Source organism: Ochotona curzoniae, unplaced genomic scaffold (genome assembly GCF_017591425.1).
Source record: "Ochotona curzoniae isolate NIBS_2020 unplaced genomic scaffold, NIBS_Ocur_1.0 contig_1014, whole genome shotgun sequence".
Taxonomy (NCBI): Eukaryota; Metazoa; Chordata; class Mammalia; order Lagomorpha; family Ochotonidae; genus Ochotona; species Ochotona curzoniae.
Window position 1 is genome coordinate 23,609,169 of NW_024464920.1, and position 18,242 is coordinate 23,627,410.

General features: G+C 35.1%; 1 protein-coding gene across 3 annotated transcripts in view; it reads left to right on the forward strand.

Annotated features, from left to right (window-relative positions):
* The window catches only part of OSBPL8 (oxysterol binding protein like 8), a 150,175-nt gene that overhangs the window by 50,592 nt on the left and 81,341 nt on the right, over window positions 1-18,242 (forward strand). The window contains exon 2 of one of the 3 annotated variants that reach the window (XM_040981311.1): window positions 104-205. In XM_040981311.1, the coding sequence (XP_040837245.1) occupies window positions 164-205 (42 nt within the window). In that variant the 5' untranslated portion in view covers window positions 104-163. Of the gene's footprint in view, window positions 1-103; window positions 206-18,242 lie in introns of those variants that run through there. The other 2 variants (XM_040981329.1, XM_040981347.1) reach the window with 2 other exon arrangements.

Genomic DNA, 18,242 nt, shown 5'->3' on the forward strand with positions numbered 1-18,242 from the left:
GCGCCACCACGCCGGGCCCTATAACCTCAATTTAAAATGATTTCTCTCTTAGTGCTTAGTGTTCTATATTATATCTGTCCTAATATATATGATGTTTTCCTAGGATTTCCAGGCTTATGTGATGGCTAAACATCAATGAAAAGAACAGCATAAATCTTGCAGTATGGAGGCAGGTTTGTCAGACGGAGAAGGTGATCGAACTTCGGTGAGTAGTTCAAATGTGACCTACTGAGACGCTCTCTTCTACAGGTTTAAAGTGTTTAAGTCCTCCAGTCAAAATACAGATGTCATAAACTAAAAAGAGCTATTTAAAATAGTATTTTAATTATTTGTGATTCTCATCAATAGATGAGTTTATTGGCATACAACCTTTCTAATGTGTTCCATCTCATTTCCTGTGTCCTCCCAATATATAGTATATGCATACTGATATAATCATTTGGGTTTTTTCCATTGTTTTTTTTTTCCCCTGTGAGATTAAAAAAAATGTTAAAAGTTCAAGAAATTAAAACAAGTGTTAAGTCATGCACAGCTATTAACAGAGGAAATGAAACAGTCACGGTCAGAATTAAGAACAGTTGTTATATCCATTCTTTGCAGAGGAGCTTAGGAAATCTTTCTGTTTGTTGATTATGGTTGAATTCTGAAGTTACAAAAAATATGTAAGGGTGTCAGGTAAAGTGTGTTTCACCCAATAATTTTTAAAACATCCACTAGGATGATAGATTAAATGATGGTTTGTAACTATGGAAAAAATTTTTGCTTCAGGGTAATTTCATTTTAAGTTCTGTTGCATTTTTAGTGTTTTCATTACATATTGATTTGTAGATCCTTTATTGAGAATATTTAAAGTCAAATGTTAACTAGATAAAGTTAGGCTGCCGCTTGTTTGAAATATCATCGGCTTGGTAGCTTTCTGATTTGTTAGGCAGTAGATTCTTTAACAAATTTACATTATTGGCCCAGAGTGAAGGACAGCTTGTCTTCCCTATTGCTGTGGAGCTGAGAGTCATCCTTATATTGAGGTGCTTGTGAATTTTAGTTAATTAATTAATCCTCCAGTGTAGGAACAGTGTAATGATTGATAGTAGAAAGCAATTTTGCTGGCTTGTGTCATTCTTGGTCTAGCCTATCTTGGGTTCTTGGCTCAGATTTGTTTTTGTTTCCTAAGCTTTCAAAAAAGTTAAACTTTAAAATAGCAACTTGTTAAGGAAGAAAATGGATATGGCAATAACTTGGCATTTCAAGAAATTTGTTGCCATGGTGATTATAAATGGAAAACTGATGGTAGGTTATTTGAATTTTACTATAATTTCAAAAATACTAAGATTAAAACTTGCCTATAACATTTTTCATAGTATCTTCTTAAGTATGGGTTTTCTTAGGTTCTTGCTATAACAAATATTTTACATCTTCTGTTGCCAATAAAAATGTGAGCATAACAACAGTTGCTGCTTTCTTTCTTTGTTAGATTCTTCTAGTAACAGCCATTTATTTATTCTCTTTAATTTACTGTGGAAATCATAGACCCAGAGAGGTTAATTATCTTCTCTACCATCTTATAGCGTAAAGTAACTGGGTTCTCTTTGGTTCTGAATAGTTCACTTTAAGATAATGGCTCTGTGCCTAGGGTTGCTTATGATTTATCATTTGTTTGAAGAATGTATCAGCATTAAAAGAATTAAATTCTATGCCTGAATCCATGAGCATTATTAATAATGTTTAATTGTTTTTTCAAATTTAAATTGTTATTAAGTTAAGCAAAATTGTTTTAAAAAATAGTGGGAAAGTTTTCTTTCTTATTTGTTTTGCAAAATAATATAAATTCGGAGGAAATGATAACAATAATGTTGTGATTTACTGGATTTACTGAAATACTTTGCATTTGAAACTAATCCACTTTTTAAGTTAACTATTTATGAAACGTCACCTTTGAACTGCATCGCCTAATCTGGTTACTGTTTAGATGTAAAAGAAGTAGTTAAAAAATGGGTTTTGTATGATATTTAACTACACATTAATGTGTGACCTGGGTAACTAATTAAATAATCTGTTTCCAGGTTCCATGCCTATTAAGTAAAGATAATTGTATTATCTATTCCCTAGAGTGGTTTTGAATGATAATTAAGAAAATGTGGGGGCTGGCACCATGGCTCAACAGTCTAACCCTCCCCACTTAACTGCCATCGTCGCATATGGGGCCAGCTCATGTCTCATTTACTCCACTTCCTATCCAGCTTCCTGCTTCTGGCCTGGAAAAGTAGAAGATAGCCCAAGTCCTTGGGATGTTGTATTCACATGGGAGACCAGGAAGAAGCTCCTGGCTGCTGACTTTGGATCATCTCAGCTCTGGCCATTGCAGCCATGTGGGGAGTGAACTAGCAGATGGAAGACCTTTCTCTCTGTGTCTCCTCTGTAAATCTGCCTTGCCAATAAAAATAAATAAATCTTTTTTTAAAATTCTTTTTTAAGAAAAAGCATAAAGCTGCTATTAAGATGCTACATGCATATTAATCAACATCTATTAAGCAAATCTGTTACTTTTACAGTTAATGTAACTACTAATAATTCATTTTCTCTCCAAAAAATAATTAGAAGACAGGCTTAAAAAGATGAGTTGTTTTACATGGAAGTAGTTGTAGAAACTTTCTCAGGAGAACATAAACATTGAATAGCACAAGTAATTATGGATCATAGGATTGAAAATGAGTGAGGGGATCCTTCAAGCTGGGTTAGGATAGCAGGAGACAAAGCTAAATGGAGAATTAATTGTTCAAAGTTTATTCAAAATGAAATGAATAGAAATACTAAGTTAGAGGACAGTGGTTTTTATGAGAATAATGATTGATGTGGCATATAGAGAGCAAGCCTGTGGAAGATCTTCACTGGAAAATCAGGGTTTTGGGATTTAGTTCTATAGATAATGATAATGTCATTGAGAATATTTATGTAGGTTATTAAGATGAATCTAGCAGTAGGTTATGAAATGATTTAGAAGAGTGAGAAATAAAGATACGAAGAGTTTTACAGTAGGCTTGCTATGAGGTCAGAAAACTTGGACCAAGTCTGACTTAAGTGTTCATTAATTTTCTTTTGCTTTACTTTTTTTTTTTTTACAAAAACAATTTGCTAATTCTTTATTCTACTTGCACATAGTTCGAGTTTTGTGATGTTATTAGACTTGGATGAAAAGTATTAAGTGTATCTTGAAATGCCAATTTGAAAGGTTTGAGTCAATTTTTAAAAATATTAATATAAACTATATGTTCTTCATTTTAAGCAAGGTCATATGTTGTTTTTCATTAGTTTGTTTTTATTTGAAAGGCAGGCTTGCAGACATAGATATATAAGAGAGGATATCTTCTATGCATTGGCTCTCTCCCCAGATGGATGCAATGGCTGCAGCTGGGCCGATCTGAAGCCAGGGATCTGGATTTCCTTCTGAGCTTCCCACAGGGGTGAAGCGGCCCAAGGTTTTGTCCATATTCCACTGCGTTTGCAGTCCGAAAGCAAGGAGCTGCATTAGAAGTGAAGCAGCTGGGACTCAAGTCAGCATCCATGTGGGTTGCTGGCACTGTAGACAGAAGCATAATATCCTATGCCATGGCCTCAGCCCCAACTCCTATGTTCTTTGAAGTGTTGTTTCTGTTAACAGAGGAAGCTACTTTACGTAAGGTTTAGTGGAATGATTGTATAAATGACTTCGGAAGAGAAATTTTTAAGATGTGTGTTAGTCTTTTTAGTATTTGTAATGGGATTTCAATAGAAGAAATCAAGGATTATAATTCATAGTTGGTTCTGTGCGGTTTTTAATTTTTGAAGTTCATATAAGTTTAGTACATTCCATTTCATACTTGGAATCATAACCTTTTTCAGCAGCAAGAACTACAAAGATGATATATTTAAGCAGTTCTAAGATATAGTCGGTGAATATCTTCCTGATGAGTGTAGATGTAATACAATTTCTTGAAACTTTTATTTTTGCATAGTTCCTAGGTAAATTATTTGTGATTATTCTGATTAGTTGATCATAAACTAAAACTGGGGCTGGCATTTGGTGTTTTGACTTAAGTTACTACTTGGGATACCCATCGTGCACATTTTAGTATGTGGTTTGAGCCCAAGCCCTTTTGCTTCCAGTGTAGCTTCCCGCTAATGTATATCCTGGGAGGCAGCAGATGATGACTGCAGGATTTTGGCTCCTGTCACCCATGTGGCAGATCCAGACAGAGTTCCTAGCTCTTGTCTTTCAAGCAAGTGAATAACCTGTTTTCTTAGTAGATTATCTTCTAGACTACTAATGGTTCTGTTTTTTAAAATGTTACTTTTTATTATCATTTGTGATGCAATTCCATAGGCCCTGGGTTTTCTCTTACCTTCTCCCAAATCCCCTTCCCACTCACTGAGTTCCCCTATATTATTGCTATAGTATAGTTCTTCATAAACAGTCATATGTCCATCATTGCGAGCATTGACAATGGCAGAGTCCAGCATCCTATTGTCAAGATATGTGTAAACAGTTTCATCAGTAGTCCATCTTTGGTCTGGAAGTACACTCTACATTGCATTCTCATATCTGGATATGATAGTCCCCATTACACAGTTACTATACATCCCAGTAAATGAAAAGCCACAATACAAAATCAAAGCAGAAAGAATAATAGAAATTTACAACACCATGAAGTGAATAACATGCTACTAGATATGATAGTCTCCATTACACAGTTACTATACACCCTCTTAAATGAAAAGCCACAAAACAAAATCACCAATAGGAAGAAAAAAGAAATTAACAAAACCATGAATTGAATATAATGTGCTACTGAACGACTAATGTGTCGCTGAAAAAATGAAAGAGAAAATCAAGGACCTTCTTGAAGAAAATGATGCTACTCTATGATCTATAAGTCATTGAAGAATTTAATGAGAAAAAAGTGTTTTGAAGAGGTGAAACTAAAAAAAAACAGTCAAAATCCATGAGATATAGTTTCTGCTGATCTTTGTTGGTGAGATATGTCTCCTGTTGGCAACAAATAGATGGGTTTTGGGGTTTTAATCCAGTCTACTGGATTGGGTCTATTTTCTTACATCTTGTTGAACCTTATAGCCAGGTTGTATTTTACACATTTCTTCTTTGTTAGAACTAGTGGAAATTTTAAGTTAGCAATGTTTTTAACTGTTTGAACTTCACACCTAGGAAAATATTACTCAGTATTTCTGATTGTATTGGCGTTAAAAATTCCATCTGATTACATCATTTTTAAAATTTCCTTCCATGTTAGAAACTTGTAGAAATGTGATATAAAGAATTTGCAGGATTATAATGTGACTATGTAAGTTTTTGGAGTCCTGCTTAAGAAAATTTTGAAACAATAATAAGACCTATCTATTTGCTACCTAGAAGAAACACATCTTACCAGCAAAAATACACACAGATTGAAATTGAAAGGATGGACTGAGATATTTGATGCAAATGGAAAGGAAATATGAGCAAGTATAGCCAAAGTTATCAGCAAAATATATTTTAACACAAAAACTGTTAAAAGGGACCAAAAAGGGCATTGCTTGATGTTCAATGAATCAATTCAACACGGAAATGTGACTGTAGTAAATGTTTATGCCCCCAATGCCAGGGCAACTGGCTATTTAAAACAATGTTAATGAATCTGAGGGGAGGTATGGACTCCAATACGATAATAATGAAGGACTTCAGCGCTCCATTTCTATCAATGCCCAGGTCCCCTAGACAAAATCAACAGAGAAACAACAGAGATAATCTACACTATGGGCCAAAATAATCTAATTGATATCTACAGAACATTCCATCCCACAGTTGCAAAATACACGTTCTTTTCATAAATGCACGTAACTTTCTATAGATAGACCCTATCCTAGACCATAAAGCAATTCTCAGCAAACAAAAAAAAAAAAAATGAAAGCATTCCATGCATTTTTTTCTGATTACAACGGAATGAAGTTAGGATTTGACAACTTAAGAAACGTATGCAAACATATGGAGACTGAATAATATGTTCCTGAATGTACAGTGGGACATAGAAAAATATCAAAAGGGTAGTCAAAATCATTGAGTGGTTTTTTTAATTATTTAGGCATCTAATCACATATATATCTTAGAAGGAACTCTATGAAACCAATCTAAGTGGTGAATTACTGAGGTGTAACAAATTCAGACACAGAATAGCAGTAACAGGCATGAGATTAGAGGGTAGATATGAGAGATTTAGAATGCGTAGGGTTTTTAGAATCAGTTCCTGGACTTAAACTTAGGAGTGGAAGAGAGATATACAGGGAGAAGAAATGCAAGTGAGGGATTTGGATGTCCTCCATGTTTCTGTTGTGTGATTAGGTAGGAGGTATCAGAAGAAAAACAAATCAGGTGAGAAAAAATTAATTCAACTTTGGATATGTGGAATTTGAGATACAGTTTCTGTTGGAATAACTGAACTTTGTCATTGTTGCGTAAAGTAGCCAGAGGCAGTATGTAAATAAATGAGTATGGCCTATGTTCCAGTGAAATGGTTTTTTCAGAGAAAGGTTTCTAGCCCATGGGCAATGACTTGGTGACCCTTGTTCTACAAGAGCATATAATATGCCTGACCTGTTTTGACTTTGGAAAATGAAATCTGCATGTCTACATTAAAGTTTATCTTTATTTTTAACCTAATTGTTTTAGCAATTGCAGATGGGCATTCCTAGTTACATTATTTTATGGAGAACAATAAATGGATAATACTCTTGGTTACTTGCAGGCTATAATTATAAATATTTGTAACTTTCTGCAAACAACTATTTGACTACTTTGAGTGCATTTCTATAGGAAAGGCAACATCCATTTAAAAATTTTCATTCACATAGAAACGACTGGGTTCTCTAGCATTCTTAACAAGTAAATGAGGATTTTTATTTTTTATTTTTATTCATGTACTGCTAGGTTTTTAACTTGATTTGATTAAATCAGCTTTGTAGGCTAGTTTTTGATTGTTGTTTTATTTAACCTTTGGCCAATCAGAGCCTTGAGTCCTGAGTTCTTTTTATAGAATCTTAGTCATTTTTGAAAGCTTCCTTCTTCTGTCATATGACAATATGTTCAGGATCACTGTGTATATTTTGTATCACAGTGTATATTTGTATATTCTGTTTATCTACCCTTTCTGCAAGCAAGTGTCCTGGTTTGTTTCTGTCAGACGTAATTTCTAAGATACCACAAGTCTGACATTGATCATTTTTACTGGTTTAGGTGGTGTGTGTGTGTGTGTATCATAAATTCTGTCTTACGTTTCTGATAGAATTTAGAATTATGTGTATTCAAAAATTTCTTTGCATGTCCATCCCTTTTATTCTTTATTTTGGACACCTTGATTCCCAAAGAGGTAGATATGGTTGTATAGTATTGATAATGCCCTTATCTAAAATTTAGAGAGAAGCTTACTGATATTTTGAGAAATTTTGATTGTAAGAAAAAGCTTTTGAAGTCACATTGAGTTATTTTGATTATCGTAGTAAAGAATGATATCTAGTTTGATTGCTGAGATATGCGGTGGACATTTTGAGTAGAAAGAAGAATACTATGAAAATTCTAATAGGCAACCATCATCAAAGCAAAGAATTGTTAAGCAGCAGCCTTTGACTCAATCAAGATTGAAAGTCATATATTCATTTAAAAAGAAAGCTTAGGCTAGTGTTGTGCCATATCAGGTAAAGCCTCCACCTGCTATGCTGGCATCCCCTGTGACCAATTCATGTCCCAGCATGTCCAGCTGCCTTTGCCTCTGACAGAGAACTGGATGAAGCTGCTGGGTCTTGCCTTCAGCCTTATCCTGGCTGTTGTGGTTATTTGGGGAGTGAAATGAAAACGTAGATGGAAGATCTCTCTTGGTCTTTTTTTCTAACTGATTTTCAAGCAAGCAAGCAAATACATACATACATACATACATACATACATACATACATATGAAAAAAACAAAAGTGATTGGCACCATGGTGTAGTAAGCTAATTATCCACCTGCAGCACTGACATTCCAATAAGGGCTTCTGTTTGTGTCCTGGCTGTTCTTCTGATCCAGCTCCCTGCTGATGGCATGGGGAGGCAGTGGAGGATAGCCGGAGGTTTGGGCCCCTGCATCCTTGCCAGACCAAGAAGAAGCTTCTGACTCTTGGCTTTGGGCCAGCCCAGCTCTGGCTATTGTAGCCATTTTGTGAGTGAAGCAGCAGGTGAAAGTTCTCTCTCTCTCTCTCTCTCTCTCTCTCTCTGTAACTCTGAATTCCAAGTAAAATAAACAGATCTCTAAAAGATAATAAAAGGAAAACTGATCCCATAATGGGAATTGCTATCCTTGAAGTTTGGACTTTTTATGAGGCATTAGCACATAGAATGATTTATAAGATGGAGTGAAGCAATAAGAAGTCGAAGATGAAGTCAATGAGCAGCTTAAGTTACGAGTTAGAGAACAAGAGCTAAGAGGAGAGAGCCTTTTTGGTTCCCATGTTTCTGAGATTCAAGCTCTGTGTAATCTTGCTGACTTTGTTCTCCGTTGTCTCTTGCTTTACTACTTCAGATGCTGTCAGTGTTTCATTCTTTCTTTGGTCCGAACTTTTTCAGTTGGACTGTTTCCTTAAGTGGGTAAATTCCCAGAGATTAGAATTATTGACTCAGAATCTGATGTATAACTGCCATTTATTGAGCACTGAGATTCAAAGGCATATTAAAGATTGTGTTCTGATAGTTGAATCAAAGAGCTTTATAAGCCAGGAGCTATGTGATACTATAGTGTTTAAGTGACTTGCATAGTATCTCACAGTGGCAGGGTTGGGACTGTTGCCTCAGCTTGAGCCTCTCCCCATTTCACTACAAGACTTCTCTTGTGTTTTAATTACCAGTTTCTGTAGTGAGAAATCATCATTGCCTTGAAAAACAAGAGAATAAGAAAAGGAAATAGGTTATTGCTTAATATCTTCCTACAATTCTCCACCACCTTTCATAAGCTTTAATAATTTCCTGCACTATTTCTCTTCTGAATTTTATCTGCCTCATGCTCCTCCCCACCAGGTCTAGAATCTATACTTTTTCTGTTAAAATTAGCGTATTTGTGTGTAGAGAAAAAACTTTGGTATGTTTATCATATCCCATGCACGGCCTGGGCTTAGTGCCTTGCATACTCTTTAATAGTCTGAGTATACTGTGAGATAGATATTGTTCTGCTTTTGGATATGAAGAAACTAAAACTCTGAAAAGGAAATTTGCATGACATTTTATCTCCTCAGTGGGCAGTGTTAGGATTTGAATATAAATATGCAATTCTGTTCTTCTTATTATTATTGAATGTTAAGGCTAATATTTTTATGTTATATATAAACACCTATTTTAAGTATCTTCTTTAAATTTTTATGTTCATTACATTTTGGCTAATATGTGATATATAATCTCTTATTTCATGCATAGCTTTTTCTTCTGTAACTAATTTTTTACTTTTCTGAGATGAATATTTTTTTGAATATAGTTGTATATTAAATATAATCTTTAGCTATAAAAATGAATAGTTTTAAAATTTTAATTTTGTAAAATGCCAAAAACAGTTTAACAATTACTAACCTAATAAGAGAAGCAGTATTTTGAAATTGATTTTTACAGTTGAGGACACAACAGTTTTATTTCTAAATTTCATTTAAAAATTATACATCACAGTGACTTCTGAGGTAGAAAAACAAGTGTGCTGACTTCATTAAGTTTCCCTTCCACAAAGAGAGCAGCCATAGCCTTGAACATCCCCGTACGGAAGTGTCCACTTCATTAAACGGTCTTTGAAGACACTATGAACAAATAAAAGGGGAAGAAAATATACAGAATGTGCTTTTGGTAGCATATGAAACTTATTTTTAAAAAAGTCATATGTTAACCCCTCCACTACCTCCTGCACCAAAACTCTGTCTTATGACTGCCTTTCTACCTTGCTGTTGGAATTTTCTTAATCATGTGACTTCCTATTCTTTTCCTTTATTATTTCCCATTTTGGCACACAACAGGCCAGAAAATTTTCATTTGCTTGACTTCCAATAGTATATTCGGGAAGTCCATTGTGGGAAGGTATACCAGCCAAAGGTGTACTTCTCAAGGCTTACTTTATAAATGTATAAAGTACTTGTGATTAAAATACTTTTTCCCAATAAATAGATTATCAGCCTACAGTCCTTTGAGTTTTTTTTTTTTTTCAACTGTCAAAGCGAATCCCAAGCAGAATAACTACAGTCAATACAAGTAAAAGTGATCAGAAAAATACCCATTTTTCCTCTTTTAATAGAAACTGTTGGGTTGTTTTATATGTACATTACCTTCTGGTGAAGGTATTTACTATAAAAATCTCAGTGTGACAAAAGCAGCATAAAATGCTAAGAGGTATATAAACTTGCTTAAATGATAACTAGAAAACACATTAGAGTTGCAAGTTAATATAGAACAAATATTTTGACCTTGTGCACCATATAGTTGCTAAGACATGAAGCACAATTGCTAATTGTATTCTTACATGTGGTAGATTTGTGAGTCACTGATATTTGCATAATATTATTAGCAGTGTTGCCTGGGGCTTGTTACTATTCAGCATGTTGCGTTAATAGGATTTTATTAGACATAGAATTGTATAGTGAAAGGCATTTTTATACAGTTTTTATATCTAAATTCAGATTGTACTTATATTTTGATCTAGAACGTAAGATCATGTATCTGTTAAAATGCAAAGAATTAGGTAAAATGTAATTTAAAGTAAGATAAGTTCTTATTTCAGGCTGAATATTAAGTTGGCTTATACAGATCATATGATTATGCATCATACACTGAAATAATTATTATGTTAGCTGTCTCATATAACCAGTTCTCATATCTCACCTTGCATGATTGTGATAATATCATTTGGCTTGTTATTTCATAACCTTTTCAAGCAGCTGTACAGAAAAATGTTAATGAAGTTATAGTCATTGCTTTAATTTGTTTAGTGGATAGCTGCCTTTTTTTCTTATGTCACATTTTATAAGTGGCAGAAGTAAGAAAAAGATGAGATAATTCTTAGCAGTAGAATTTGGGCATATGATGACCATAGACTAAACGTGAAGGAAAATATTAATTGTATTGTGAATTACAACTACTGATGCTAATGGTAATAGAATTTTGGGATTAAAGCTGATCTTATGAGTAAATAAGAAAGCTAAATTCAAGAAATTTGTTCAAGGTCACCCAGCAAATAGGCTTACAACTGAGATTTCAGATTTTAGCTCATTTTTTGTATATCATGTTAGGAATGTAGTTTAAGTTTTTAAAAAATGCGATAATGAGCAAGATCGTTTTTCCCACAAAAAAATTTTAATTCCTTACTAAACAAATAACTCGATATACTATGTATGTAAAATTCTTTGCTAGGAGTGGGTATTTTGTCCAGTGGTAAAGGTGCTGCTTTGTGATGTTGCTGTCTTTACATATCAGGGCCAATATTCAGCTCTACTATCTCTTTAAACTTTCTGCTCGTGTGTAGTCTAGGAGGCTACAGGTCAAAGAGTTTGGGGCCTGCCACACATGAGGAAAATCTGAATGGAGTTCCCAGATCCCATTGCAAGCATTTGAGGGAGTGAATCTGTGGATGGGAGCTAGAGTTCTATGTGCATGTGTTTGTGTGTGTTTATCTCTTAAATAAATGATTTGTAAAATAAATTATTTGTTGGTATTAGGGTTGTAATGATGACTAACATTTTGATTTGTACACTTATTCAGTGTTTGTTGAGTGTAGAGTATGCCAGCTCTATTCTAGTTTTATGGATACAGCAGTAAATAAATTTGAAGACACTCATGCTGCAATGGTGCAAACATTTGAGTGCAGAAAGATAAGATACACAAATATGTACTGATACGTGTTACTTTTATGGTTAACAAAAAATAAAGCAAGGTGAGGAGAGTGTGACAGAATAGGTGAGTACCTGGGAATATCAACTCGTTGGAAGCAGTAATTTTTTATCTGAATCTTCAAGAAGCTTTCTAGAAAAGATGAGAGCTGACCAAGTATATAACTCACTGTGGCAGGTAGGCTTTGAATGCTAGGGACTAGGGGAAAAGGATGAGTGAAGGATCAGAAAGATAGAGGTGCAGGATCAATGTTGCAGTCTGTGGGCTCTTCCCGGAAGCCCTGCCCAATACTGGAAGTTGACAGTGGTAACAGGCGAAGCATCATTTGTTGTGGCTGGAGTGAAGGTCAGGAAAACCTTTGCTGAGGATGTAATACTTCATTTGAGATTAGAAAAAAAAACTCACAGGGAAGATAGGGTGGCAGTTCAGGAGAGGCTGAGGTAGGAAACTAATTTGGGAAATTAATAGTAAATTGACTTTTAAAAGTTGGTGGGACCAACACTGTAGCACTGTGGTGAAACTGCTGCTTAGGAGACTGGCATCCCATATTGGAATGCCTTTTTGAGTGTCAGTTGCTCCGCTTCTGATACAGCTCTGTGCTAATACACATGGGAAAGCAACAAAAGACGACCGAAATACTTGAACTGTAGCTATCTAGATAGTTTTCTGGGCTCCTGGCTTCACCCTGTCCCAGCCCTGGATGTTTTGAGCATTTGGAGAGTGAACAAGTAGGTGGAATTTCTTTCTCTCTCTTTTCCCTTCTCCCTAATCGTGTGTGTGTGTGTGTCTGCTTTACAAATAAATAACAAATTAAAAAATAATTAATGAATGGGGTGTTATATGATTCACTGCTGGGTGTATATCCAAAAGAAATAATATCAATGTGTTGATGAAACATTTGCACTCCCATGTTTGTTTAATTTATTTCACATTTATTTGCTCTTATTTGAGAGGCAGATTTACAGAGCGAGGAGAGAGACTCTTTCATCTACTGATTAACTTCCCAAATGGTTGCATTGTCCAGAGCCAGTTGTAAGCCAGGAAGCAGGAGCTTCTTTCATGTCTCCTGTGGATACAGGGGCCCAATAGCTTGGGCCATCCTCCACCTCTTCCCAAGGTATAGGCAGGGAGCTGCATCAGAAGTGGAGCAGCTGGCGTTCAAACTAGTGCCCATATGGGATGTTAGCGCTGCAGCTGGAGGATTAGGCTGATAAGCCATTGTGCCATCCCTCACACCCATGTTTATTACAAGTTATTCTTAGTAGCCAATAAAGGAAAGCAACTTTAGTGTACATCACCTAATGAATGAAGAAAGTGTGGTGAATATGAACAGTGGAATACTACTTAATGTAAAAAAAGAAATCCTGACATATACAAAACTAGAGGTCATTATGTTAAATATAATAAGCCAGGCTCAGAAAGATGCGTATAACATGTTGTCATTCCTTTGTAGAATCTAAAGAGTTGAGAGTAGAATATTCATTAATAGGGGCTAATGCGTATAGGGGAGATTGAGGGATGGAGTAAGACTGTTAAATGAGTCTGAAGTTGTAGTTAAATGAAGGAAATAGGTAGTTTTCTGTTGCATAGTACAATGACCAGAGATGATGATAATATAATATAATATAATATAATATAATATAATACAATACAATATATTCAAAAGCTAGTATAAAAGATTTTGAACATTTTCATTGTAATGAAATGGTAAATACACAAGCCCTGATTTTGAGTGATACCTGATAAAAATGTCTTAACTTTTGTGGATCTGTTAAAGATTACAAAAAAAATTTAAAAATTGGAAGGAAGAAAAAATATATCTCCAAATATACTTTTCTTATTTTAATGACCACAAAGTGCTCCGTTAAGAAGCTGTGTAGCAAATTATTATCTTATTAATGTGCTGTTTCCACCTTTTCAATATTATAGTTAACCTGTTTTCAGTAACTTCTTATACAAACTGGTACCCCAAAATCATAATTTACATATTTTCTCATCTGTTTTCTCCAAAGCATTATATTTTGTGAAAAACTTTTCCTTTTTTGCCATTCCTGCTTAGAGCTTCATGTTTTGCTTGGCATACAATTGTCTTCTAAAAGTGTTTACTGTGTATGAATGAACAAAAGAATTAATAAATGAATATTAGTTTTTCTCCACAAAACTAGGATTTTGAAGAGGTATCTAAAAATGGGATAACCTTTATAAATTTTTTTGTGTATTTTAGGCATCAGTATCTTTTATTCAGCATTATTTTTTACTAGAGCAAAAAGAAGATATCTGAGAGACAAATGTGGGCACCAGTGAAGGCATGATATGGGAGAAAGAAGTGCAGCAAAATGAATCTTTTCTTAGATATTAGCACTCTGTCCGTGTTTGGAGTCCTTTGTCTGCTTTGGCAAGATGTGTCAAAGCAACACATGGCATTCCATAAATGTGTACAATTTTTAATATGTCAATTAAAAAGAAACATCAGTGAAATCATCTTGGTGAAATATGTTGAATAGGATCAAAGGATTTTCCAGGGTAGCAGAAGCGAGCTAAGCAAAGAGAGGGAAGAGAAAGAGAAAACAGCTTAGAAAGTAAGGAAAGGCAGAGTTTAAAGGAAAGGAATAGTTAATGGTGGCAAGTGTTGAAGAGTTGTCAGTTTGAGATAAAGATAGATAGATTAACCAGATCTGATTTGTATGGGAGGATAACTTTCTGCCAAAAATGAAAATAGAAAATTATCTAATTAAATTAAAAATTGGTTTCTATAGTTTCACTATGTTTCAGGAATTTAAAACTTGGGCCCACATTGTGGCACAGCTGTGTGAACATCCACCTGCACTGTTGGTATCCCATATAGGTACCAGTTTGAGTCTTAGCTGCTCCACTTAGAACCAAGCTTCTGGTTGGGGTGTCTAGAAAATCAGGTAAAAATGGACTAAGTACTTGCGTTCCTTCCACCCCAGATAATGTTCCTGACTCCTGGCTTCAGCATGGCCCAGTCCTGGATATTGCAGCCATCCAGGAAGTAATTGTAGATTGTTATGTTATAACATGAAATAGCTAGTATAGATGGAAAGATCAACTGAAAAGAGTTCAGGAATCAGAGAAAATAGACAGAATGCATCTCTACTACTAAGTGAAAGTAGGCTCCTAATGAAACTTCTACATATACCTAAACAACAAAATATTTAGCTTTCTGCTATTGCCTATACCAACAGAGTCATGACCTACGTAAAAAGCAAAAAGAGTCAGACTACACCTGATAGACTGTTGTACTGCAGAACACAGGGGGCAGAGAGGGAGAGGGAGGAAGTTATGCCTGCAAAATTGCAAAATGGATAATAAGAATAAATAAATAAAATGTTTTAAAATGTATTTTAAAAAGATTGCTTGCATATTTTCAAAGATGTTTTTTGATTGTAAGAATAATTCATACTGTGTGCCGTATTTAGACAGTGTAGGAAATATAATAAGGAAAGTATTGCCCCTTAAATGTAACTGCTACTAATACTGTGGTAGTATCTTTCCTGGTTTTATTTATATTTATATGTCATAAATACAAAGTTGTAACAGTAGGGTCATATCATATAAACTTCTTTATTACCTACTTTTGTGAATTTTTGGAAAGACAGAGAGAGGGAGAGCTCCCATGCTTTGTTTCACTCTCAAATGCCCCCAGGGAGGGCGGCCAGGCCAAAGCTAGAAGCCAGGAACGTAATCCAGGGTGCCCACTTGAGTTACAGGGACTCTGCAACTGCTTTAGCTATCACCTGCAGTCTCCCCATGGTGAAACACATTTAATGTATACCATTCTTGGGTGTAAAGCTTCATACATCCACCAATAAGAATTTAGCATTAATTAACTTTTTACTATCTCTGCTTTAACATATACCTGCTCATCAGTACATCTAATATTTTCATGTATATCAATATATTATTACACATATCCATATCCTGGTTCTTAAATAATTCACATGCATATATTTAAGTATGGTTCAAAATGCTGTTACTTTACTTATGGAGCTGGCGCAATGATACTGCGTGCAGCCCTGGCATCCCATATGGGCACTGATTCGCACCTCAATTGCTCCTCTTTGTATTCAGCTCTCTACGTATGCACCTTGGAAAGCAGTGAAGGATGGCCCAAGTACTTGGGCCCAAATACCCATGTGGGAGGCTCAGAAGAAGCTCTTTCCAGGCCAAAAAGAATGGCTCAGTTCCATCCCTTTTATCCATTTTGGGAGTATATCATGGGATGAAAAAGTTCTCTTTCTCTCTCTCCTTTTCTCTTCCTCTGTCTGCTTTCTGCCTTCCAAACAAATAAGGTAAATTTTCTTTTTAAAAAGCTTGTGGAAAATGGAATTAAAAGGAATTTATTGTGGTTAGAATTCTCTCAAATATTCACACATAGCATTTTTTTTTTTAAGATTTATTTCCATTGAAAAGTCAGATTTACAGAAAGAAAGATCTCCATCCACTGGCCCAGTCCCATAAGTGACCAAAACTACTTAAGGTTGAGGAAATGTGAAACCAAAAACCAGGAGCCTCCTCCAGGTCTCCCACACGGGTGCAGGGTCCCAAGGCTTTGGGGCCGTCCTCGACTGCTTTCCAGGCCACAGGGAGGGAATTTGAAGGGTAGTGGAACAGCTGGGGCATGAACAAGCACCCACATGGAATCCTGACGCCTGCAAGGCGAGGACTTCAGCTACTAGGGTATTGCGCCGACACCCATACATATCTTTTCATAACACACATTTCTCATGAATTTTTAAAATTCCCTGTGTGTATGGATTTCAAAATTTGCATCATAACATGCCTTATTGATTAATTACGTTTTGTACCTTTCCCAGGAATCTTTGTGGTGCTCTTGTCCCGCTTTGTGATAGCTTTTACATGTAATGGAATACACACATATTAGAAGTGCTGTCTGATAATTTTTTTACAGACACACACATGTATATGTAAAATTTAATATCCAGGAATAGGATATTGTCATTAACCCAGAGAGTTTTCTCAATTCCTTTTACAGATAGTGTTTATGTTTATTCTCCAAAAGGCAGCGATTCTTTGAACTTTTTTCCCAGCATGGATAAACTACTTCTAAAAGCCCTTATAGAATGGATGTTTTTTAGTGAATAAAACAAGCTTACAATGACTGCATATTATTCATTTTTTGAATATTATAATTGAATATCCTGTTTAAAATAGGATGCTGTGTTAGGTTTCTGTAAATGGTACTATCATGAATATGTATGGGCCTATCTTTTCTAGCATTTTTTGAATTATCATTTTAGTATACCTTCCTAAATATGAAATTGCCAGATCAAAAGTATTATCGGGTATTGTAAATAATTGCCTGGCAGGCCAGTTTGTTTTCTGTATCCAACATTGATAAGCTGTAGTTTCCCCAAAATGGCTCTTTTAAAATCTGTACTCTAAATCTCAGAGATAAAATGTATTTCTTGCAGACAAGTATAAAAATATGAAAAATTCAGTTAAGCATGGAGTGATTATTCCTCTTCATAGAACATTTCAAGTGTAATGTATTTCCTTTACTGGAGTTTCTTCTTCTGAGAGCCAAAGATAACACTAAGTAGAAGACTCTTGAGAGACTTTGTTTCATCCTTCCAACTTGTGGTTTCTGGGAGCCAGCTAAAGCAGGATTGCTTCTATGAGAACAGCTTGATCACCTTTAGTGGGAGAAAAGGTGCCACTAGCAACATCACACTTGATAACTCTTTGTGTTTTCTCCTAAATTCCTGAGATGGCTTAACTTGAGCCAGTAAGTGTGTTAGAGGGAAAAACTGTATCTGAGGCAGTGGAATCAAAGTTAGAGATCTCATTGGATCATTTCTTTATTAAAGGATAATCAACCATTTTGGTTTGTTTGAGACTGTGGGATTTCCCAAGATGAAGGGCATGATGATGAACTTTTACTAATCTCTTCATATTTCTACAGATTGTAAATTTAATCCTGCTTGTAGATAAAGTGACACGTAGATATAAAATAAAGTTGCACTATTTGCATATTGCTCCTTTCCCAAGATGTAGGGACTTAAACCAGTAAAGATTTAGATAATGGTTATAAATACTTAATGTTTTTACTTGAAATATTATGGTAGTAAATGAAGATATTTCAAAAAGTTCATGCAGGAATGAACATTTGGCACAGAGGTCAAGATTCTGCTTGAGATGCCCACACTTCACATAGTTTCAGGGTTCAATTGTGGCTGTTTCAGATTCAACTTCCTGCCAATGTGCATTTTGGAAGTAAGACATTGCTCAAGTACTTGGGTCTCTGCTACCCATGTGAGAAACCTGGTTTGGTTCTTTGACTTCTAACTTTGTT